Source organism: Nicotiana attenuata, chromosome 8 (genome assembly GCF_001879085.1).
Source record: "Nicotiana attenuata strain UT chromosome 8, NIATTr2, whole genome shotgun sequence".
Lineage (NCBI taxonomy): Eukaryota > Viridiplantae > Streptophyta > Magnoliopsida > Solanales > Solanaceae > Nicotiana > Nicotiana attenuata.
In genome coordinates this window covers 40,557,274-40,581,455 of record NC_031996.1, presented here as the reverse complement: position 1 = coordinate 40,581,455, position 24,182 = coordinate 40,557,274, and the positions used below count along the sequence as shown (strand labels likewise).

The 24,182-nt window shown below is 36.8% G+C and overlaps 2 protein-coding genes across 2 annotated transcripts; one reads left to right on the top strand and one right to left on the bottom strand.

Annotated features, from left to right (window-relative positions):
• Window positions 6,388-12,304, top strand: LOC109231315 (transcription factor TGA2.2-like). The gene is made up of 11 exons (XM_019396943.1): window positions 6,388-6,912; window positions 6,999-7,099; window positions 7,564-7,640; window positions 8,115-8,234; window positions 8,376-8,444; window positions 8,605-8,664; window positions 8,783-8,860; window positions 8,968-9,043; window positions 9,572-9,843; window positions 11,064-11,303; window positions 11,962-12,304. Exons 1-11 carry the CDS (start codon window positions 6,650-6,652, stop codon window positions 12,109-12,111), a joined length of 1,506 nt encoding a protein of 501 aa, XP_019252488.1. The 5' UTR covers window positions 6,388-6,649; the 3' UTR covers window positions 12,112-12,304.
• Window positions 14,352-17,473, bottom strand: LOC109231314 (protein POLYCHOME-like). The gene is made up of 3 exons (XM_019396942.1): window positions 17,361-17,473; window positions 16,773-17,118; window positions 14,352-15,066 (listed from the first exon to the last, which is right to left on the bottom strand). The coding sequence occupies exons 2-3, from the start codon at window positions 17,097-17,099 to the stop codon at window positions 14,677-14,679; spliced, it is 717 nt and encodes a 238-aa protein (XP_019252487.1). The 5' UTR covers window positions 17,100-17,118; window positions 17,361-17,473; the 3' UTR covers window positions 14,352-14,676.

Genomic DNA, 24,182 nt, shown 5'->3' with positions numbered 1-24,182 from the left:
AAAAGAATACCACAATAAAGTGGATATTTATTGATATAAAAACCCATATCATAATAAACTTGGAGTTTATTCATAATTGCACACATCATGGTGTAAACCTGAAGTTTATCAATATTGATAATTTATCCAGTTGGCATAATTGGTTTAGCCATGTTAATTCAAGTATGATGTGCAAAAATAAAAGAGAATTCACATGGGTAAATATTAAAGAACTAGAAAGTTCTTTACGAATTCTCTTACATTGCTTGTTCTCATTAATTAATAGACCAATTAAAATTGGGATTGAATCCATGAATGCTGGAAATATCAAAGGTGAATATGGGCCCATTCACCTGCCATGTATACCACATAAGATGCATCTATGAGATGGTTACATGTGCAATTATTATTGACCCGCAACTTGGTGTTTGCGAGGTAACTTGCTCAATAATTTAATATAGAGCATAATTTCCAGATTTTTTATTCAAGATAGTTCTTCTTGATAAGTTGGTTTACATCACAGTTGATTTAGCAAAATGATTTATTGAGTGCCTCCACTTAATAGCTAAACTATTGCTTATGAGAACAAAGTTATCTATCTCAGTTTGATATAGGTTATATACGAAAGTATATTACATTCTCTCACAAGTGGTTTCAGGGTCAGGAACCAAATAATTCTATCTCATTATTATTGATGTGAGGTGTATATTTTGATTAACACCATAACGCATAAAGATGGGTTCTCAAAGTTGAGGAAACAAGTTAGTTTTTTTAACATGAGGGGGAGACAAGATACAACAGTTGAGAAAAAGTTACATGGAATGAATTATCATTTATACATCTAGATCCCCGAATAAAATAATATGAACTTGAAGTTCATAAAAGGATAATTCATGTGCAATTTATTGCAAAGATGCCAGACGCATTTGCTGACCCAAAGAAAGTAACTATATTCTCATTGCAAATGTTCCTATTAGAATAAGTCCTAGAAGGACAAAGTCTATAGTACACTTAAAGCATATAGACAAATCGGTTTCAAATAAACGTCTTGATAAAGAAGATGAGCAAATGATCAAAATGATCATAATAAAGGAGGCAAGTGATCTAGAAGATCACATGACATAACACTTCATAAAATCTCAAGAGAGATTCAGGTACCTGAAAATATGAATGAAGAGATCTCTATGTTATGTCTTTATGAAAAAAATATTGAAACTGATATAAAATGTTTGTCGACGACATCTATGATAGCGCTAAATATATATATGAGGATATCAAGTCTGAAGAAACAATTCAAATAGAATTGGTTTCATATGAAAACCATGTAGTTTTGAACATGTAGTTCAAACACTTGAAAGTATAAGTCAATGGTATGTGCAATCAGTTTTCGATATCTTATATGTCTAGCATGACATGAAAACTTGATATGCATCTAAAGTCTATTATATGGCTTATATAACTTAACAATCCCTGAAGGATTTAAATTGCTTAAAGCATATAGAATTCATGGTCATGAAGTACTACATCCTCAATGCAATTTGTGCACAAATGTATCTTGCTATAACTATATGCATGATAATATGATAGCAAGAGTTTTCACCTCTATGTGAAGATATTGAACTGACGATTCCAACAAGATCATATGAAGACAATCCATCGCTATCAAGAATGATGATGTCAAGGTGCAATATATTCATTCAAGTTAATATGGCTGATTTGTTTATCAAATATCTACCAAAGATCTTTTGAAGATGGTGCACAAAATTGGAATGCAAATGCTTAAGGATGTGAAGTGATGCTCTCATGAAGGGGATTTAATACGCGTTGTATTCTTTTTCCCTTACAAGGTTTTGTCCCACTGGGTTTTCCTTGCAAGGTTTTTAACGAGGCAACCGAAAGGCGTATTATTAGATATGTGTACTCTTTTTCCTTCTCTAGAATTTTTTTCCCACTGGGTTTTATTTTAGTTAAGGTTTTAACGTGGCACATTATCTGTTGAATAGACATTCAAAGGGGAGTGTTATAAATAGAATTTTATTTATGGTAAATGTCTATATTTAGAGAGATTCTAGAATTTATTACTTGGTAGCTAAGTCACCCTCTCTCTATAAATAGAATATTCTATTCCATTGTAATTCATTCCAAATTCAATAAGAATTCTCTCTCCCTACTTTTCTTTGCTATATTATTTCTTCTTTTATTATTTCATAACAATAATTAAAATATCTGCCATTTTTATCAACTTTAAATGTATATTTATGTATCTAATAAAAAGAGAATATGACAACTACCTAATTTTATTTATTTTTGAAACGAATCAACAAGTACTACCAAACAAATTTTCTACACTCGGCCAGATGCTTCAATGGTGCTTAATGCTTATAAATAATTAGCTAATCCCGAACCCCCTGATCAGGTAAGATTAGGTGGGTTGACTCTTAAAAGTCAACCATGTTCTTAAAATTAATGCTATTTATAAAATGCTTTTAAAATTATAATAATATTCTTAGTTACGCAAAAAAACCCTTTGTCTTTCTTCTTAGTTAATTAATCAATTTTCAAATTTTCAAATCGGTAAATATGTTTTTTGTTTAATTAGTCAATATATTCTTTGATTAAATATGTATTTGTGATCCCTTTAAAAATGGATTGACCTTCTCATTTTGATTCCTTGGGCCAACACTTGTTTGTACGGAGGCTATAATCGTTACACCCTCCGGTCGGTCCAAAATAAGTGATTTTTTGGATGTTTTCACACAGATTAAGAAATCCATCTTTTAGCATTAATTAACAATGAAATTGACCATATTAACCTTTTACTATCTCACATAAACACTCCTAACACATACTCCAACACTATCTACTCCAAGGACAATGTAGGAAAAAATAATTAATTCATTCTTGAAATCTGGAAAAATCACTTATTTTGAACTACAAAAAAAGGCCAAAAAATTACTTATTTTGAACCGGGGGAGTATATGTGTAATTGATGTCAGATATATTTATTGCTTGTATTGTTAAAACCAAAGGGTGTTTATATCGAACAAAATCAATGTGAAAAAAGCAAGTGTGGAGGATTGTCTCCTTACCTATAATCTCTCTCTATCTTTTAAAAAGAAATATCTTTTCGTCCGTGAGTCATTGATAAATATTTTTTTTATAATCGTAATGTCTGAACCAGTTTTTGCATAACTTTATATGTTGAAGATTAAATAGATGGTGAGAAAGAACACACTAATATGATCATATGATTCTGTAATTATAAATCCATCAAAATTTTAAAGTCTGTTAGAGGGGTCATAAAAACATAATTATGTTTCAATTGAAGGTTACACAGGTTTAGTCAAGCATTATAAGATCAAAACTTAGAATTCTATGTTAAGAGATCAAGTTAATATTAGTTATCTACATAACAAATTTTCTGGGAAAAGCCTGTAGAATAATAAGAAAGGGCAAAGTTTTTTGGTGGAATGAAAATTTTTTATTCCTCTCCCAACCAGTACATCAATAAGAATACAAGGAGAGCTCTTTAGAGCAGCTATCTATACTTCTATCTATTTAATGAAACTGTACAATCCATCCTAGCTATCTATATATTCCTTCTATCCAGTCCCTGTCTTTCCCTTTTATTTTCTTGTTTAATATCTCTATCATTCTAATCTTACATTCATCCTTGATTTGATTACGCACTGTTTGTGGTCTTGGCACTGAATTCTTTCATACAGCTTCATTCCTACCTTTCCATACATAGTAGTTGGTTGCTGCTATGACTGCATATGCAAACTCTCTGCTTATTTTTTTCACCATCTTTCTTGCCACTCTTCTCCATAATAGTTGTCCCTCCATGTTTGTAACTCTGATTTGTAGCCATTCCAATATTATGCCAAGACATCTACTTGAGAATTGGCATGCATAGAACAGGTGTTCTATAGTTTCCTGTTTATCTCCACATAGTGCACATAGACCATCTGCACTCATCCCCTGCTCTCCAGCCTATCTATTGTGAGCAGCTTCTTCTGCATAGTCAACCAGCAGATGAAGCTGTGTTTTGGCATATTCTGTTTACTCCATACCCATGGTCCCCATTGACATTTATCTTGAGACCCTTTCAGCTATTCATATCCCTGTTGTATTGTATATTTTCCTATTCTGGATTGCCACCTCTTGTTTACATACCCTGCTGCCAATTTGTCTCTAACATTGCATATTTTCTTCCAATACCAGCTACTGTCATTTGCTGGTTTATACTGCCACCAGTCTGCATCTTTGAGATAGATATGGTTTATCCACTTGACCCATAATGAGTCAGTTTTTTGAGTGATATCCCATACATATTTCCCTATTGCAGCCTCATTCCATGTTACACAGTCCTTTATGCCAAGTCCTCCTTCTTGCTTTGGTCTACACACCAGGTCCCATGCTACTAGGGGGATTCTATTTGTTTCTACTTTGCCATCCCACAAGTAATTCCTGCACATTGCTGTAATACTCTTTAGTACTGCTTTGGGTAGTATGAAGATTGAAGCCCAGTATGTATGAATGTGCATCAAGACTGCATTTATCATTTGCACTCGACCTGCATAGGATAGATTCCTGGTACCCCAGCTGTTTATTCTGGCAGCCATCTTGTCCACTAGCACCTGACAATCCATTTTTGAAATCTTCTTTGATGAAATTGGGACACTTAGGTATTTGAATGGTAGTCTGCCCCTGCTATAACATGTTATTTCACTTAAGTCCCCCACTTCTTTAGCTGTCATGTTCACTTCAAATATGTTTGACTTCCCTGCATTTGTAGCTAGCCCAGAAGAGTTGGAGAATGTTTGTAGTCCCCTTAATAATAGCATCACCGATTGGATCTCTCCTTTGCAAAAGAGAAGAACATCATCCGCAAAGCATAGATGATTCAGCTGCAGGCTTCTACACTTGGTGTGAAATTTAAATCCCTCCATCTGTGTTACATGCTTCATTATCCTTGAAAAATACTCCATACAAATAACAAAGATCATAGGAGATATTGGATCTCCTTGTCTTAGTCCCCTCTTCCCTTTTATATTTCCATATTGTCCTCCATTAATTGCTACTGTATATTGTGGTGTTGATATGCATTCCCTGAACTAAAGAAGATTAATGTCAAATTATTTCTAGTTTTCCTTGACCTTTTTCTTTCATATCTTCCATGCCGATATTTTGAAAGTGCGCTCATTATATTAGTAATTATTTTCAGTTACATTTATAGAATCAAGAATGATACATTATAGTATATTATGTTGTTTCTGTCGAACAACCTCTTCACTTCTTAATTTGCTCTTATCTACTAGTATTTGTGTACATACTTTCTTTAATTTGTCTTTTTTGTTACCCTCGCTTTCTCTGCTCATAGATAAGAATATATAAGAATATATATATATATATATATATATATATATTCAAAAACTCGTGCAATAAGCTAAATAAGGTCATTGTGAAAACTTTTGCGCCACAAAACTCAAAGGTAAAAGGTAAATCATTGAGATTGAGTAAAAGGTGATTATGTCCATCAACTTTTTTAATCTTCTTACTCCAAGTTGTGATTTTATGTTGTGTACTTTTCAAACTTATAGGTAGCAAAGTTAATACGTGCTATTACTACTTGCCCAGTATCAATATTTAGACCGTAAATCTCTAGTAAATTTAATGAAACAAATTTGAATTTGGACTGACATTCAAATGATTTATTTTAATCTAATGAAACAAATTTGAATTTGGAGTGACATTCAACTGATTTTAATTTCTTAATTCGGTTTATATATTTAATAATATATCAACATAATTTGTCTGATTTAATTTTAAGTAAAAATATAGTCAAAACTCAAATAAAACGTTCTAATTATCTCCTCGAAAATAACCGCATGAAAAAATGTCAATAATGTCAATTTCTAGTACTTGAGTGGGAGGTAAAAAAATATTGCGCTTTCTTTCCATCTATTTAAGTTTTGATAAATAGAATTACTATTAAGTCTTAATATTTGTGCTGACGGGGGTATCAAATACCTGATAAAATAGTATGTTCGCGTAAACTATGCGGACGGGGGGCAGACCTATGACTTAGGTTGAAGGGTTACCGGACCTCGTAAATTTCGGCAAAAATCTTGTATATGTATATGTCTATACCATAAAAATGGTTAATTTAAATCAATTCGTACTTTTAACGCTAAAAATCTTTAGGGGCCACTGATTGAATTGAATATTGTGCCTCTGTTACATTAAATTTCTAGGTCTGCCTTTGTACGCGGACACCACCGTTGAAAAAATGTCAATGGCAATAATGAATAAGAAGGAGGACTATAATGTCAATTCAAGAAGCAAGACTGAGTGAGATGGTAGTACAAGGAAGCTCAAAAGCGGTTTCTTTAGACCCTAAGTGAGATATAGTTTCTGCAATTTATTTTTGTAGTTTCGCCGAGTGGAATTTATTTAAAAGAAAAAAGAAACAAGTGTTGAACCTTTTTTTTCTTCTTCTTCTTCTTCTCTAGTGCTTAAAATAGCTTTGTCTTTTGCTTCATTTCCTTATCCTCAAAGATCAAAACCTCAAACGTTACACCGACTCGAGCTATATATGCCTCTCTTTAGTTATATTTTTATATGAATCAATTATGGTGATTGTTGAAGTCCAAGAATAGCTCTATAAATGGGATTTCAAGGATCTTATTCAACAGAAGAAGAAAATAAGCTTTTTATTGGAGTTCATTTCATGGCTTCCTCTAACAAAAACAATGACGACCTTTTACTAAATAATAATAATAGTCAAATTTCTTTTGGTAGCCAACAACAGTTTTTTCATAGTCCTCAGCAGCAACATGATCAGCACCAACTTCAAAATAATAGTAATCAGATTTCTTTTGGTCTGTTACAGCAGCAGTCATCTTCTTCATCAAATCCTGGAAATTTCATGTAACAAAAAAAAAAACCCATCTTTTCATTTCTTTATTTTTTGTTTTTGTTTTGTGTAATTCAAAATCTTTTTTTGTTATGAGCAGAAACAAAGATAATAGTGGAGCTTATGATTTGGGAGAACTAGATCAAGCACTTTTTCTTTATCTTGATGGACAAGAGCCTTCTTCAATCCAAGATCAAAGACGTGAGCTTTCTTTATTTTTTCTACTATATTATTATCCAAATTTATTTTTCTCTGATTAATAGTAAATGACTTAGCTTTTTTTCTTTTCTATTTAATTTTAGGTTTGTTCTGTTGAGATTCTCTCTAGGGAATCAGTTGCTTTTAGTCATGAGAAAAGCATGTTTCGCAAATTAAAATCTGATATATAGTACTTACTTTGACCAGATCCTCTTACAAATTTTTTTTTTGTTTTCAACAAATAAAGATTTTTACCCTTACTGTACGAATGAAAAGATTTTGTGTTTCCTCTTTTTTTCGCAAGCTTTTACTGTGTTCCATTTGTCCTTTTTATTTTCTTCTGTAGATCTGTATGTTTACAATAAGCTCAAAAATGCATGACATGTCAGAAAGACAAAAGGATCTCTTTTTTAGACATATATACAAATTAAAGGACTTCATTTCTTTATCTGTGAAATTATTTGCAGAAAATTCTGGGATGAGGCCACCAACTCTCAACATTTTTCCATCACAACCAATGCATATCGAGCCTTCCTCAACTAAGGTATATTGAGAATTAAGAGTTTAAGTTCCCTACACTCACGTGTTACACTATTAGGTTAATTAGTTGGCTTACACCAATAGGTAATTAACTTTTCATGTGATAATTTTTCTATATGAACTTATAATCAGGCCATTTATTAGATAATTATAGAAGTAAATCTCTTGATAAACATTAATTTGTAATTTAATAAATATGGTAATTGACCTACCATCAAATGTTAAAATTCACTATAATCCAAAAGAATCTTTACATCATTAGTGTATATTAATTTAAATCCACTTTTCATAATAAAGTTTACACTGATAATGTAAAAAATATTTACAATATCAAGTATTATCCAATAAAAATAAGGATAACATATATATATATGTATAGTTAGAAATTAAGACCGTTAAAATGTTTCATTTTCTTGATGTTAACTACTTGGGTTTTGAATTAACCTAAAACGGACTTTGTCATCTATTTGTTTGGTAGGCAAATAATGGATTAGTTTCTCAAGCAACAAGTGGTTCCAAGAAATCATCTCAGCCGTCCATGGCTAAAACTGATGTTGTTCCTTCTGCTTCTGGACCTGAACCACCCAAAACTGCTAAGGTATCATTTCTCATTTTCCAAAACCTACTTTTATAAGTAAGGTTTTATATCACTTTCACCTTGATAATTTATGTCTAATTTTCTTTTTCCTTAATATTGTTTTTACCTAAAAATCCTTTCTGGTTTCAAATGTGGTCTCAGCGAGAGGGAATTCGGAAGGGTCCAACTTCAAGTTCAGAGCAAGATGCACCCAAAACACCAGACCCCAAGGTACGTGGGATTTAATTTCTGATCATATTATATTATTATCAATGTAATTTAATTACTTACGGCCAAGGTAATCTGTTTTATTTTTCATGTTACTAGTCCCACTTTATTTCATACTATAAATTATCTTAATAATAATGTGAATTTACTCTTTTTGTTGCAGACATTAAGGAGACTTGCTCAGAATAGAGAGGCAGCTAGGAAAAGCAGACTTAGGAAAAAGGTACTCATTATCATTCTTTTACTTGTAGTTATTAGTGTTATTAATGTTGAAACAATGACATCATGCTTGAAAATTATTTTATGGTAACTTTGTTTTCATTCTAACTGTTCCGTTACAGGCTTATGTTCAACAGCTAGAGTCAAGTAGAATAAGACTCGCACAATTAGAGCAAGAAATACAAAGGGCCAGATCTCAAGTAATTACATTTCTCTTCCCAGCTCAACTAATTCTTAAGATTTTACTAAATAAGTAATCTTCAGTAATTTATAATGTCTGAAGAAAAAAAATTATTGCATTGTCAAGGGATTTTATGTTGGGGGAAATGCTCCTCAAGCAGGAGAACAAGGCCTTGCAGTTAATATGGCCAATATCAGCTCAGGTACTAATCCTATTTCAGATCACTTTGTATATTGGAGTTTGGCTTTTATACACTAATCCTGTACAAGAATTATACGTTATCTTATCTGATTATTTAAAAAATAATTGCATGTAACGGCTCATAATAAGTAGCATTAATTAGTTACCTATAAAATAAGAAAAATAAGCGTTCTGTTATATTTTATATGATCCTATTTGATTGGCACAAAAGTTCAAGAATAAAAATATAAAGAACTTTGAAACTTGTAGTATTAAACAAGTCATAATATTTGTATGGTTGACTATAAAACTTTAAAACTTATAATCTTAAAATATACCACTACTTATAACATTTGAGTAGCTGTAACAACTTCTACACAGTGTAAACCATAAATTATTTTCAAATTTAGAAAGGAGTCATTCTTTCTTGAAACAAAACCAAAAAGACAAAAGAGTCACATACATAAACTATGGAAGTAGCTTATGTATAAAATTTTCATTTCAGTATCATTATACATAAGTTAGAGTAAATTTTTTTGCATGAATATAGATGCTGCAATTTTCGAGTTGGAGTACGCAAGATGGCTGGAGGAACACCATCGTCTATTGTGCGAGCTTAGGAATGCAATACAGGAGCATTTGCAGGAGAACGAACTTCGTATCTACGTCGAAAATTGTGTAACACATTATGACGAGATTATGAACCTCAAATGCATGCTTTCAAAATCTGATGTCTTTCATCTCGTTTCTGGCTTATGGAAGACTCCAGCTGAACGTTGTTTCTTGTGGATGGGAGATTTCCGGCCATCCGAGCTTCTCAAAGTACGTATGCAGACCTCTAAATTAACTTATTAAAATTCACTGATTATAAAAAAATATATATATACATAGAAAATCATACTTTTGGTAAAAAGTTTAAGTAATATACATTGTCAGTATACAAAATTATAGCAAAGTGTATCGGTACATCACCATCTGATTATTATAGAATCATGCATGCAAACCCTAGTTTGCGTTATATGTGTGTGTATGTGTTTCCTTTTAATTTTCTGTTTTTCCCTTGTCAAGTCTGGTTTTGAGCTAGTGAACATGTGATTAATTATGTATCCAGTTTGTTTGGAGAAGGAATAGAAAATGGTGAATTAGGAGTAAGAACGTGGAGGGACATATATCATGAGATACCTCACCAGAAATACAACAATTTAATTTATTCAATGATGTAATAACCTGTGGGTGCACTTGTGCGAACATCTCATGATGTTCTGTGACTTTTGTGTAATATTATGAGAGAGATCTCAAAAACTTTCCCTTATAGAATCCTGTTAGGTATTATTCCCTACTCAACTATAAAGCCATGTATGTCTCTTACTATCTTTACTCGTTCTTAATTTCTTTCATGTTTCTTCCTCATATAGGTATATTCTTTATTACATATAAATTTTATTTTCCTACAAATAAGTTTCACGTTTGAAGTTTCGTATAAAGAGTTACTCAATAGTTGTGTCGGCGAGAAATAGCAAATACCTAAACAAGGCTATTGTCTAAAAAAAAGTAGTCAAGTTTATTTGGGAAGAGCTATTTGGCATTTTTTCTTTGGGAGGGGGTGGGTGGGGAATTTTTCTTGGGGGGAGGGGGGGGTAGGGGAGAGGGGGAGGGGTTATTGATGTTCTTTGCACGGCTATCCAATGACGTATGCTGTCCTTTATCTCTCTTTCATTGACGCAAAGAATCAGTCATGCTTTCTTCTAGATGTATTAACTTTAGTTGGTACTCCTAAAAGAAACAAAATGACTCTCGTACTTTATATTTTATCTCAACTACCTCACTATTTGTTTTTGTTAATTACAGTCATTTTGATATCGTTATGGAGGTTTTTATTTGGATTAGCTAATTAATCTTGTTTTTGTACTTTATGAGTCAAAGCAATTTAACTTGTTATAGCAAGTTGCTTATTTTTGTTTTTCAGATAACCAGTTTCACTTTAAAGGACGTACAACTAATTTGGTTTTGGTGTTTTTATAAACAAATGTTAATTTGAGCAGATTATACTTAGTCAGATTGAGCCATTAACAGAAAACCAACTAATGGGAATATGTGGATTACAACAATCAACACAAGAAGCTGAGGATGCTCTCTCACAAGGATTGGAATCTCTAAATCAGTCTCTATCAGACACAATTGCCTCTGATGCATTGGCTTGCCCACAGAATATGGCCAATTATATGGGCCAAATGGCTCTTGCCATGAACAAACTCTCTACTGTTGAAGGCTTCCTTAGACAGGTATATTAATTCTAATTTTTTAATTATGAATTTGATATCCAATGTGAATTTGAATTAATCGACCAGTTATTTTTAAAATATCGGATGCCTAAAGGAAAGATAAAGAAACATACTCCTAACAAACTTGTACAAATGATACTAACAAACAACTGTGTGTGTGTGTGTGTTGGGGGAGCTGAAGAATATCTCTATCATAAATAATTATAGGCCCATATTTTTATGATGTCATAAGTCATAGACAATTCAGAGTTTCAGACCATACACCATAACTCCTAAGTTGCCTTGACAGAATGAGAGAGAAAGAAATCCACACATTTCTGATTTCTTGTATTATTACATCAATTATATCCTCAATATAGAAACTTTGGGACTTACCACCATATCATACTCTTAAAGATCACTTGATGGCTACTTTTCCCTATTTTTTCTGATTTGTTTTTATTTAATTTTGTGATAAATTGTCTTTCGCATTTAAATCAAGGTAATGGAACTTGACTTTGAAGTATTATAGGAGTAGTAATTATGTATCAAATGAGAAAGGAAAATAGAAATTAACTTAAATAATCGCCCACCTGAAAAATAGTCATGTATACTATATGTATACTTCGTGTATAATATATGTTTATTGGCTAGCCGTTGTAATTATTTTCTCTTACAGGCCGACAATCTGAGGCACCAAATGATTCATCGGCTGCATCAACTCTTGACTACTCGTCAAGCCGCGAGGTGTTTTCTGGCAATCGGCGAGTATTTTCATCGGCTTCGAGCTCTCAGCTCTCTCTGGCTGGCTCGCCCTCGACAAGAATAGGAGAAACTCTTAATTAGCGACTTAACCTTCTATAATCTTTCTTGACTTAAATTTTCCCAAATATTTCTGTTTTTTTTTTTTTTTAAACTTTTTTCTGTTCCACTTCCAGGACCAATCCTTTTGATAGTGTTGTGTATATAGATAAAAAGGAGTTACAGTAAAATGATAAAAAGTACTGCTATTAGTTAGTCTCTTTCTTCTTTTGATCTTGTTTTCTTCACTAATTTTAATTAATTTAGGTAATCATCAAGAGAATTGACCATGTCTGAGAATTTGGGTAGTAGTGGAAAGGAAAGGAGATGGTGAATTTGAAAATTCACCATTTATCCAAAACAAATGCAAAAATAGAACAAGAAAATTCTTTTTGTAGCTAATAATTGAGATACATTGATATGGTATTGGAGTTAAAGTTTAGTTGTTACAAGTAAACTTTACACCACTTACATACAGGGTTCTAATTCTAATTATTAAGTACAATCCCTTTATAAACAAAGATAATGAAAAATAAATATAGCCCATGTTATTTGACTCTATAAACTATGTTCAATCTGAGAGAAATGGTAATTATTAGTAAAACAAAATTAAAGTCAAAGTTCTTGTATGGGCAAGTTGTTTTAGTGTAGGGAGATTCATGCATCCATTTGGATGACAATTCATGAAAATTAGTTTTATCCCATTTCCATTTTGGAAAGATTAAGTTGTGTTGTCCTTTTCAAGATCACCTGGTTTTTCCCAATAGTCGTGGACTCATGGTAGAGAGTAAAGACTATTGATTCCATCTAGAAGAGATTAGGTGATCTAGATTTCTAAGCATATGACATCCTAATACAAAGTCAAACAATAAAATTATATATATTCCAAATGATGAGAGAAGAAGGTAAAGAGTCAGATGATAGTACTCACTCCGTCTCATATTAACAGTCGTGGTTATTAAAAATAGTTATCTCAAATTATTTGTCGTTTTAGAAGTTCAAGACAAAACTGATTATTTTTTTCCTTTTTTACCCTTAGTAATAATTGTTCTTGAAGATGGAGATAACACATAAATAGAATAAATATTCAATTAAGAGAGATATATCTTATGACATAAATAAGGGTAGAATTCCAATCCTTTTTCTAATTAATATTTCTTAAGGGGCGTGTAATAGAAAAATACAACCCTAGACGGAGGGAGTAGATATGTAGCTAGGCACTTATTGATAAAGTAAAAAATGTGAATGAAAAAGATGTTAGGATGTAGTTGGTAGATGGTACAAAAATTCAAAGGTGCTACTTTAATTTCCCACTTCTTCAATTGCAACAAAAAGATGAGGAAAAGAAAACGATCAGAGCTAGAGAAAAGATGAGTATTCAGACAAAAATACTTAGAGTTACACAGTATATATAGGTATACAATTGGAAAGGAAATAATATGAAACGGAAAAATAATACTATTAAGATGTAGTTGGTAAAATTTCTGTATTTATTTGTCAGAAATAATAGTTCGGAAAACTATAGGTATAACCATTTCCATGCTAAAGTTAGAACTGATTGTTTAATATTGAAGGAACCAACACAGAATTGGCCTCCTACTACCTATACAATATCTAAGAGGGGTATTTTCTTTCTCTTTTTTCTTTTTCACCTGGTGTCCCGCATCCACATTGGGTCCTGACTAATTCAGAATCGCACCACTAAGGACTCTAACACTCCCTACCAAAATCTTTTTCCTCTAACAATGACAGGGAAATCTCACTGTCGCATATGGGTTCGTTGAAAAGGGAGTGGATACCGACTAGAGCTGTGAGTTTGCGACCAAGCACCACAGTCAATTCCTCTCTAGTACCACCTCCATTCACACAAATGAAACAAATACGATATAAGTATGGTGGAATTAAGCTTGTCTCAGGATTTCAATACTGAACAACTATTTAATCACTAAATACTGGCAATGGCACATTAAATTGGACGTAGAAAATGAGAAAATCATGAATACAATACAACTGCTCCAAGGTCCTCAAATAATCAATGCATGCAAACAGATTGTGAGATAAGTGGCCAATGGGGCCTTCAAATGTGCAGCATCAAACTGACACCTTAAGATGCACAGAACAAAGGTTTAAGTCAAATTAAGATATAGGATCCTGTCCAGCATTATTTTAGTCGTTATCCAGTCAATTTATTAATGTTTGTTCCAGCAGATGGTAGTATTATTGTGTTAATTATGATCCTATTTGTGGGGGGTATAAAAGAAGTGCACAGAAAACAGAACTGCATCAGCTTATTAAAACACTAAACAGAACTCATGTATGATTCCAATGTTAGCCATTATGTACATATTCAAACGCATATCTCCAGCTAATGATGAAATACAAATGCGTGAAAATCAATTCCACAAGGTACAGTTTTAACTCCAGTTACTAATAAGGATCAGAAAGATATCAGCGATATCCTGATTCAACTAATAGCTTGATCATCAGAAGATGATCGTCTTTACCTGGCCGGTCAGCTGCACTTTCTCCTTTCCTCCAAAATTTCAAAGCCTGTTTGCCTCAACCTTGATTGAGTTGGACATCAGATGGAAAATCAGCGCATGGACATTAAAGTTTTCACTCTTTTTTCCCTCTCTTCTTTCCTAGCACTAGGAGCCCTCTTCATTTTATGCAGTTCGTCCATCACAGCTTTCTCAGCAGTGTCAATTGAGTTCAGCAACTTTCTTTGTGGTGTGAGGCAATCAGTGTCTTCAGAACTTTTTTGATTGGTGATATCAAGCAATATCTTTGGCACTTTACCAACAGATTTGGGATGATACCTGCTTCTGACTTTTGGACGTGGAGTAATCATAGGATTCTTGTGCTCAAGTTGAGCACCTGATGTAGATTCAGAAGGATCAAGATCAGTATGTTCCTGGGGTAGAAGCCTCTCAAGTTGTTCGCTTTCACTTTCTCTCAAGCGAGCTCTTGTTCTTTCAATAGCCTATGGAGGAATCCAATTACAATCAGGCTCATCCAATTGACATGATGCCAAGGATTTCTTTCATTAGAACTATATAACTAAAATTTAATTTGTGGACATTCAGCTATGTTGGGATGTAACAAAACATTGAAGTCCAGTCTAATAGTTTCTAGCATATAAAAACACTGGGAGAGCTCATAGAGCTGAGCTCGAGTTGAGCTCATAGCACTTGTGCAGTACAACTAGATGCTACCATATATCAAGATTTTTAAGACTCTTAACTGGAATAATAACATTAGGCCACAAGCATTTAAAAGCTTTCTTAAGAGGAGCAATGAATTTATCCGGTCTCTTTCTATTTTCTAATTGCAAAGTTATCATAGGAAATTTGAATTGAAAGCATTAGGCAGCTAAAGACATTGATCTTATTTCGTCTCTTTAAGTTGGGTAGCTGACCAGTTGAGTTAGTAAAAGATGCTGGGCCTGTATAATTCATAGATAACTGAAAAGGAACAAAAAAGAGACAAAATTTTTTAGGAGGCAATTGATAAATTTTGTATAAGTTCTTATAGCTAAGGTTTGCTTAATCTCTATACAAGAATATACTCACTTTATGTATAAAATGTGCCTTATTTCATGGTATCAGATTAGCCTCGGTCCCTATCTTCATTCTTCCTCTATCCTATTCCATCACAGCTTAAATGTTTGATTCGTTCTCCCTTCCTTACCCTCACATTTCAGTACCTCTCTATGGCATAAAAATCCTGATTTTACTGTTCTTTGATTAAGCCAACTACTTTCTTCGTTCCAGTTTATGTGAACCTATTTCCTTTTTGGTCCATTCCAAAAAGAATGACCCCTTTCTAAATTTGGAAACAATTTAGCTCAAACTTCCAATTCTACCCTTAATGAGAAGCTTTTACAACCACACAAATACTCTGGGCCCCATTTTGACTTGTTTAGGACCACAAATTCCAAAAGTATACATTTTTTCTTTAACTTCGTGTCCAGTCAAACATGTTCACATAAACTGAAACAGAGAAAGTATATGTTATGGAGGACATATTCTTTGTCTGTGTTGAAGGTCATAGGGTTTATTGTTTTATTGATGGAATCTATGTTTGTCTTGCATCCACCACTCTCAATGATAATGAACCTCTGTTCTTAATCCATCATTTCCCTTATGGATTCCCACTTGACCATGTTCAGAGTGATTTATCAACAGGTCCCTGGGCTATATATACCAATCATACTCGTACCTCTCTCATAAACATATTTATGTAGAAGGTAAAAGGATATCTTAAATGTTTGCACATAATATAACTTTTTATATAGCTCATGTACTTGTTCACAATGATCAGTGAAATAAATTCTTTTAGGAATGTTTAGCCCTAATTCAACTTGGTTACAGAACACTATTCATGTCAGTAATATAGAGCGAAATGGAAGCATAACTTCCATTGACAATCGCAAACCTACTATAGTGACAGATTTTTACCAGACATACTGAACAAGTGAAACAAGTAAAACTTCCTATATTAAGCATAGACATCACAAAGGCTATTGCAAACAAGTTGCGAAAAGCTTTAACTGGAAACAGACTTGCCCCACTAAAATTAGATCTCACAAAACAGACAAACAAACAAACTAGAAATTAGGTATGAATTGCAAATCAAGATTCTGCTCAACAAACTGAAAAAACATTATAGAGTGAACTAAGCAGTTACCCTGACAATAGAAGTGATGTCACGGAGAGGAGTTCTTGGATACCAAGAAGGAAGTACACTGCGACGCCCGCGCCATCGTCCCCGGCCTCCCGGCGAAATGTTCTGACTACCAATCGCCCTGGCAGGAGTTCTACGCAAATTTCGCCCACGACCGCCGCCGGACGTTCTTACCGTCGTCGGTGTAGTCCGTAGGGGAACTACGGCAGTGCTCGCTTCTGATTCATCCTCAAAGATCTCAATGCCGCCTCTGCCAATTGACCTCCGTCGACGACTGTAGACGTATATTGGATCTTCCAGCCTAGTTAATCTGTCTCTGCCCTCCGCCATTCTTACTAAATCTTCAACTCTAGTATTAAACCAAAAAAGATATTATCAAATTACTCGATTAACTACATTTTAACCGCAAATTAGCGATTAATGAGAATCATCTATCTATTCCGCTCTACTCAGACCAATTTTATTCCCAAACAAATGAATGTTAGTTTTTAAAAAAAAAAACAAAATTTCCATCAGCAGATCCATTTGATAGCAAATGAATAAATTTCATATTTCCAAAATGAAATTGAGATATTCTGAGCAAGAAATTACCTTGAAAATCTACTGGGTTTATGTTAGGATTCTTGTTGAGGCTTCACTCTGCTTTGTGGGGGGGAAATGAGAAGAAAGATAGCGTAGAGATAGGCACATTGGCAAATTTTCAAAATGGATTTGGGCGGTACTTTATAACCAAAATGAAATTTTTCATAACTGAAAATTTAAAAATTTTGGAAAATGAGAAAAAAGTTTAATGGTGAGCACGTGACGTGAGTTCAATCAGATTTCAAATTTTAATGGTGTGCACGTGGGTTTAATCATATTTCAAATTTCGAATTTCGTTCAAAAAGTAAAAATTGCATGAGGCGCTCTATTTGATCGCCCCCATTTAATTTATACCCACTTTTTTAAAAAGTTTTAACTTGTACCCACTTTTTAAACGACTTCAGGCCTCTTTCTCCTCCTCCTTCTCCTCCTCGTTTTCTTCTTCTCAAGATTTTCCACTCAATTGCCGCTCACCTCCAAGCTTTCAATAGAAGAGGCATTTTGTGAATAGAGCAAGAAATAGGCAGATTCTTTCATTGTTTTCTGCTCTAGCTGCATGTTAATCTGTTGATGCATCGTTTTTGCACTTCGTCTCCTTTGTTTCTAGTTAGGTGGATGCATTTTTTGCCTAGGCAATGAATTAGCACAAGATACTCGTAAATTTATATCACAGTACACATATTTTTGTTTTAATTACAAAATAATCAGGCTGACGTTCAGCAAATACAAACAAAAACTTCAGCTCCTAGAATGCTGAAGTTCAGCAAATACAAAACAAATTTCAGCTCCTAGAATGCTGAAGTTCGGCAAATACTAAACAAATTTCAGCTCCTATAATGCTGAAGTTCAGCAAATATTAAACAAACTTTCAGCTCCTAGAATGCTGAAGTTCAGCAATTACAAAACAAAAGCTTCATCCAAAACATGTTGTAGTTTTATTGAATTAAAGTTTGCCATTGCACTATGAACTGAAGTTTGCGTGATTGCCTTTGCTACTTTAGGCCCGTCTGTCTGAAGTTACCATAAAAGTGGGTATGCTTGCAAATTTTTTTACAAAATGGGTATAAGTTAAAAGGTGACCCAAAAACTGCAGACCCGCACTGCGGAAAACCATCGCAGGTGCGAAAACAACTTAAATGGGCTGGGACCGCAACTACGAGCATTGGGCTGCACCTGCGAGCCCGCTCCTACGGTCCCCTACCACTCATGCGCATCCGCTTCTGTGGAACTATTGCCGCACATGCAATCCCAGCTAAACAAGGTCAAATCTGCTTCTGTGGCTCCATGGCCGCTTCTGCGGCACCGCGCTGCGGCCCCAAGTGCGCAGGTGCGAAAACACTAGGTGCAGCAGCTTCAACAAATTGCATAAGTCTCATATCAATCCGTTAAGCACCCGAAACTTACCCGAGGCCCCCGGGACCTCAACCAAACATACCAACCAATCCTAAAACATCATACGAACTTAGTCGAGCCCTCAAATCACATCAACCAACGCTAAAAACACAAATCACCCTCCAATCCAAACTTAATGAACTTGAAACTTCCAAATTCGACAACCGATGCTGAAATCAACTAAACCACGTCCGATCGACCCCAAATTTTGCACACAAGACATATTTAACACTACGGACCTACCCCAACTTCCGGAATCGGATTCTGACCCCGATATAAAAAATTCCACTACCAGCCCAAAACTCGAAAAATTCAACTTTTGCCATTTCAAGCCTAAATAAGCTACGGACCTCAAAAACACAATCTGGACACGACTCTAAGCCCAAAATCACTCAACGGAGCTAACGGAATCAATGGAATTCCATTCTAGAGTCGTCTTTACATAGTTCTAACTACGGTCCAAATTCTAAGACTTAAGCTTCCATTTAGGGACTAAGTGTCCCAAAACACTCCCAGACTCAAAATGAATCTTCCCGGCAAGTCACAATAGCAGAAAAAGATATTGGGAAAGCAGTTAATAGGGGATCGGGGCTCTAACTCTCAAAATGACCGGTCGGGTCATTACATCCTCTCCCTCTTAAAACAATCGTTCGTCATCGAACGAGCATAGAGACATACCTGAAGTGGTGAAAAGATGAGGATAACGGCTGCGCATATCCTGCTTGGTCTCCCAAGTCGCCTCCTCGACCGGCTGACCCCGCCACTGAACCTTTACTGATGCAATGTTCTTTGACCTCAGCTTTCGAACTTGCCTGTAAATAGCCACTGGCTCCTCAATATAAGATAGATTCTTGTCCAACTAGACTGAGCTGAAATCCAACACGTTAGACGGATCACCATGATATCTCCGGAGCATCGAAACATGAAATATCGGATGAACTCCTGCTAGGCTGGGAGGTAAGGTAAGCTCATAAGCAACCTCCCAACACGCCGCAACACCTCAAAGAGGCCAATAAACCTCGGGCTCAGCTTACCCCTCTTTCCAAACCTGATAACACCCTTCATAGGCGAAACCCGAAGTAAGACCTGTTCTCCAACCATAAATGAAACATCGCGAACCTTCCGGTTTGCATAATTCTTTTGTTTGGACTGGGCTGTGCGAAGTCTATCCTGAATCACCTTAACCTTCTCCAAGGCATCCTGAACCAAGTCTGTGCCTAATAATCTAGCCTCGCCCGACTCGAACCAACCCATTGGGGACCGACACCGCCTACCATACAGAGCCTCATACGATGCCATCTGAATGTTGGACTGATAACTGTTGTTGTAGGCAAACTCCTCAAGTGGCAGGAACTGATCCCAAGAACCTCCAAACTTCATCACACACCCACAGAGCATATCCTCAAGAATCTGAATAATGCGCTCGGACTGCCCGTCTGTCTGAGGGTAAAATGTTGTGCTCAACTCCACCCGAGTACCCAACTCATGCTGTACGTATCTCCAGAATCGTGATGTAAACTACATATCCAGGTCAGAGATGATAGATGCCGGCATGCCATAAAGTCTGACAATCTCACAGATATAAACTTGAGCCAGCTGCTCAGAAGAATAGGTAGTCATCACAGGAAGGAAGTGAGCTGACTTTGTCAGCCTATTCACAATCACCCAAACCGTATCAAACTTCCGTTGAGTCCGTGGGAGTCCAACAACGAAATCCATAGTGATTCGCTCCCATTTCCACTCTGAAATCTCTAACTTCTGAAGCAACCCACCCGGTCGATGATACTCATACTTCACCTGCTAACAATTTAGGCACCGAGCAACATACTCCACTATATCTTTCTTCATCCTCCTCCACCAATAATGCTGCCTCAAGTCTTGATACATCTTCGCGGCAGTCGGATAGATAGAGTAGCGCGAGCTATGAGCCTCCTGAAGAATCAAGTCACGTAAATCGTCCACATTAGGCACACATAGCCTGCCCTGTATCCTCAAAGCACCATCATCCCTAATAGTGACCTCCTTAGCATCACCGTGCTGGACCGTGTCCTTAAGGACAAGCAGATGGGGGTCATCATACTGACGCTCCCTGATACGATCATAAAGAGAAGACCGGGAGACCATACAAGCCAATACTCGACTAGGTTCAAAAATATCCAATCTCACGAACTGGTTGGCTAAGTCCTGAACATTCAACGCCATGGGCCTCTCTGCTGCTGGTAGATAAGCCAAACTCCCCAAACTCTCTGCCCAGCGACTCAAAGCATCAACCACCACATTGGCCTTCCCCGGGTGGTACAAAATAGTGATATCATAATCCTTAAGCAGATTTAACCACCTCCTTTGACGCAAATGAAGATCCTTCTACTTGAATATATGCTGCAAACTTCGGTGATCAGTATAGATCACAAGGGACACCGTACAAATAGTGCCTCCAGATCTTCAAGGCATGAACAATAACTGCTAGCTCAAGGTCGTGGATAGGATAGTTCTTTTCATGCACCTTCAGCTGTCTGGACGCGTAGGCAATCACCCTACGGTCCTGCATCAACACTGTACTAAGGCCAACTCGTGACGCATCATAATAAACTGTATAAGACCCCGAACCTGAAGGCAATACCAATACTGGGTTGTAGTCAAAGCTGTCTTGAGCTTCTAAAAGCTCTCCTTACACTCTTCCGTCCACCTGAACGGAGAACCCTTCTAGGTCAGCCTGGTCATAGGTGCTGCAATAGACGAGAATCCCTCAACAAATCGACGGTAATAACCGCCAAATCAAGAAAGCTCCGGATCTCTGTAGCTGAGGATGGCTTGGGCCAACTCTACACTACTTCCACCTTCTTCGGATCCACCTTGATCCTTTCACTCGATACTACGTGACCCAAAAACACCACTGAATCCAACTAGAACTCACATTTTGAGAACTTTGCGTATAATTTCTTCTCTCTCAAGGTCTGAAGCACAGTCCTCAGGTGCTACTCATGATCTTCCCGACTCCAGGAGTACACCAGAATGTCATCAATAATGACAATGACCAACGAGTCAAGATAAGGCCAAAATACACTATGCATCAAATGTATATATGCTGCTGGGGCGTTGGTCCGCCCAAATGACATCACAAGGAACTCTTAATGACCATACCGAGTCCTGAAAGCAGTTTTCGAGACATCTGGCTCCCGAATCCTCAACCGATTATAACCTGAATGCAAATCAATCTTGGAAAACACTCGGGCACCCTGTAACTGATCAAATAGGTCATCAATACGAGGCAAAGGATACCGGTTCTTCATTGTAACTTTGTTCAACTGGCGATAATCAACGCACATACGCATAGAACCATCATTTTTCTTCACAAACAAGATAGGAGCACCCCTAAGGTGACACACTGGGCCGAATGAAACCCTTATCAAGAAATTCTTGTAACTGTTCCTTCAACTTCTTCAACTCAGGAGAGTCCATACGATAAGGAGGAATAGAGATGGGCTGAGTTCCCGGCAACAAATCAATGCCAAAATCAATATCTCTATCGGGCGGCATGCCCGGAAGATCAGCTGGAATCACATTAGGGAAATCCCTCACTACTGGGACTGAATCAACTATAGGGGTATCAATACTGACATCTTTCACATAAGCTAGATACGCGTCACACCCCTTCTCAACCATTCACTGAGCTTTAAGAAATGAAATAACTCTACTAGGAGTGTAATCTAAGGTACCCCTCCACTCTAATCGCGGTAAACCTAGCATAGCCAGCATCATGGTTTTGGCGTGACAATCAAGAATAGCATAATGGGGCAACAACCAGTCCATGCCCAAGATAACATCAAAATCTACCATGTTGAGCAATAATAAATCGGCTCTAGTCTTAAAACCACTAATAGTAATCAAACACGACCGATACACGCGGTCCACAATAAGAGAATCTCCCACAGGAGTAGAGACATAAATAGGGGAACTTAAAGAATCCCGAGATACGCCCAAATGCGGGGCAAAATAAGAGGACACATAGGAATACGTGGAGCCTGGATCAAATAGAACCGATGTATCTCTGTGACAGACTAGAAAAATACCTGTAATGATAGAATCAGAAGCAAAAGCCTCTGCACGAGCAGGAAGGGCATAGTATCTGGCCTGGCCTCCCCCTATAGGGTGACCTCTACCACCCCAACCTCCACTTCGGCCTGGCTGAGCAGGTGGGGTGGTAGCTGGTGCTATAATCATAGTCTGAGGACCTGGTGGAGCTTGTTGTGGCTGAGAAGTCTGTGGAGGTGCACCCCTCCTAAGTCTGGGGCAATCCCTCACCATATGCCGGTTGTCCCCACACTCAAAACAAGCTCTAGGAGGACGTGGCGACTGCAACTGGCTCGGGCCAGGTCTGCTGGACTGACCGCTGATGGCACCCCATGCAGGAGGCACACTAGATACTAGAGTTGCACAATAAGGCTCCTGAGGTCTTGGAGGAGCTGGAATACCATTGGCGGATAGTAGAGCTGAATGAACGGGGCGACTTCCATAACCCCTACCATGACGAACTGCAGCTAAGGCACAGGTAGCAAAATAATGGCCCGACTCTCGAGACCTCTTGGCCTTTCTCTCCTCCCTATCCCGAGCAAGCATGCCCTCCACTCTCCTAGCAATACTCACCACTTGATGATACGCAATATCCATATCTAACTCCCGGGCCATGCTAATCCCGATGCTGAGAATGAGCCCCTCAATAAACCAGCGAACCCTCTCTCGAACTGTAGAAACCAAGGCCGGTGCATGTTTAGCCAAGTCACTGAAACGGACTGCATACTCTGAAACAGTCATGGTACCCTGGCACAACTGCTCAAAATACGTGCGTCATGCATCCCTGAGGCTCTGAGGTATATACTATCTTAAAAACATGTCCGAGAATTGAGTCCATGTAGGGGAAGCTGCCTCAACCGGATTGTCCAACTCATAGGTTGCTCCTCGAAGTTGAAAGACAGTGAAAGAAAACCCACTCGACTCTGTGATGCCCATAGTGTGGAGGATACGGTGGCACTCCTCCAGTAATCCCTGAGAATCCGCTGATACTAGGCCGCTGAATGTAGGAGGGTCATACTTCTTGTACCTATCGAGCCTCCGCTGCTCCTCCTCTAAAACTGCTGCCCTACCCTCGGGCTGAGCTGGGACTATAGGCGATATCGGTATAACCTCTAGGATCTGATCAACCTAAACCCGCTGCTCTGGGGTGCGGGCAGTGGGAGTTTGTGCTCCTCCCCCGACCTGAGATATGGCTGCAGCAAGGAGAATCAACCTTGCCTGAGCTAGAGAGTTGTACATGCTCATGAACTGTGCAAGGGTCTCCTGAAGAGCTGGAGTAGTAGTAGTAGGCGTATCAGGTACTGGTGCTCCGACTGGAGCTACTGGTGGCTCCTCTGTAGCAGCTCGCCCGGGTGCTTTGGCTGTACC

Bases quoted from the DNA above. Each gene is read 5' to 3' on its own strand.
- LOC109231314 (XM_019396942.1), bottom strand. From the start codon at position 17,099: ATGGCGGAGGGCAGAGACAGATTAACTAGGCTGGAAGATCCAATATAC. The intron at 15,067-16,772 runs GTAACTGCTTAG...ATTCCTCCATAG, and splicing joins ACATCACTTCTATTGTCAGG to GCTATTGAAAGAACAAGAGC.
- LOC109231315 (XM_019396943.1), top strand. From the start codon at position 6,650: ATGGGATTTCAAGGATCTTATTCAACAGAAGAAGAAAATAAGCTTTTT. The intron at 6,913-6,998 runs GTAACAAAAAAA...TGTTATGAGCAG, and splicing joins TCAAATCCTGGAAATTTCAT to AAACAAAGATAATAGTGGAG. The intron at 7,100-7,563 runs GTGAGCTTTCTT...AATTATTTGCAG, and splicing joins TTCAATCCAAGATCAAAGAC to AAAATTCTGGGATGAGGCCA.